Source organism: Perkinsus marinus, assembly GCF_000006405.1.
Source record: "Perkinsus marinus ATCC 50983 genomic scaffold scf_1104296964390, whole genome shotgun sequence".
Classification (NCBI taxonomy): domain Eukaryota; phylum Perkinsozoa; order Perkinsida; family Perkinsidae; genus Perkinsus; species Perkinsus marinus.
In genome coordinates this window covers 1405-2827 of record NW_003204671.1, presented here as the reverse complement: position 1 = coordinate 2827, position 1423 = coordinate 1405, and the positions used below count along the sequence as shown (strand labels likewise).

General features: G+C 43.3%; 1 protein-coding gene across 1 annotated transcript; it reads left to right on the top strand.

Moving 5' to 3' along the window:
- Nucleotides 1–3: 3 nt before the first annotated feature.
- Nucleotides 4–1037, top strand: Pmar_PMAR028746 (carbon catabolite repressor protein, putative; the record flags this gene model as incomplete). Its single annotated transcript, XM_002769985.1, has 4 exons — nt 4–140; nt 201–324; nt 371–581; nt 630–1037. Coding segments are annotated over 3 exons (417 nt in total), but the record flags the coding sequence as incomplete, so codon positions are not given.
- Nucleotides 1038–1423: the final 386 nt, after the last annotated feature.

Sequence of the window (1423 nt, the reverse complement as noted above, 5' to 3'; positions counted from 1 at the left end):
CTTTAGAAGTTGTACAGGGCTGGAGTAACAGCCAAAATGGAGTGCTACCGGTCATCGTGTGTGGTGATTTTAATTCAACACCGGAATCAGCGGTTTATGAACTCCTCACGACTGGTCGGCTGAGCCCCTCCTCCATACCGGTAGGCCATAGAAAAATTATATTTTTTATTTCTATTTTTTTGTTTTTATTATTTTTCCAGGATGACCCTTATGGTATACTTCCACCGGTAAACCAGATGCACCACTCGTTGCCATTGCGTTCGATATATCCGGCTGTAGTTAATAGTGAAGCTACTTATACGAATTACACGCAGAAGTTTCAGGGTAATCGAAAGGTCCCCGGTTCGATCCCGGCACGTGACATTTTTAGGTACGCTGGATTATATATGCTTTACTCAAAATTCTCTTCGAGGGCTGGCAGTGTCTAACACATACAGTTATGAGGAGCTGAGTGCTGAGACGGCGCTGCCGAGCCCAACACAACCTAGTGATCATATACTAACCGTTGGTGTGTTCGCGTATACGTAGTGATACCAGAACTTACGGAACTCCTCTGAAAATGGAGGATGTGACTTTATGTGGTAAGTAGTTGTATATGTGCAGGCGTGCAGATTTGGTATTTTTCCCAGGCCGCCAAATTTCGCCAAATGTGTGATGTATAATATAACGGCCGCTATGAGGTGTCATGGTTGGAGCCCCATCTCCCATAGTATAATTTTGTGGCGCAGTGACGGATCCAAAGAATGAACAGAATGTCTCTGGCGTATTGGCTCTTCGAAGCAGTTGATATGTTTCTGCTAGCGCTGCGTACCGTATTATTGTATCATTTTCATCGTACATATATTTCTTCGGTCAATGTTTATGGGTTGAAATAGTGTAGTAGGGGATGATCGCGTGCTGTCCATCGGATGGTCGTGAGTTCTATCCCCGCACGTTGCAAATGTATGATCCCTTAACATTGCTCAATCCATTGGAGAGTTAGATATCCAACGACTCACTTAGCATCCTTGGCATATTCCCTTCATACCAACTAGGTGTCTCTCACCTGGTATTAAATTCTTCAACGCTATATTGGAGTTGGGTTAACGGGTGCATACCATGGGGGGAAAATTAGGTGTATGATTTTTCAATGCTTCTAGACTTATATCATTTGACTCTGTGGATTTCACTGTAGCAGATGTTAGAATGATGCTATTATCGATTTTATTAAAAACGTGCGAAAATGCAGGCGTACCTTGTGGGTGCGGAGGCATTTGGTTATAGAGCAGATAGCAGCGTTAGAAGGAGATATAGTGTGTCTGCAGGTGACGAGGGTGGGGATTGAACCTGGCTCGTTATCATCATCATCGTTGGTAATGCTGAATTATAGTAGCAAAATATACGCGGTTTTGAATCTTGTGGTTTATCCAGTTTGTCTGTATTC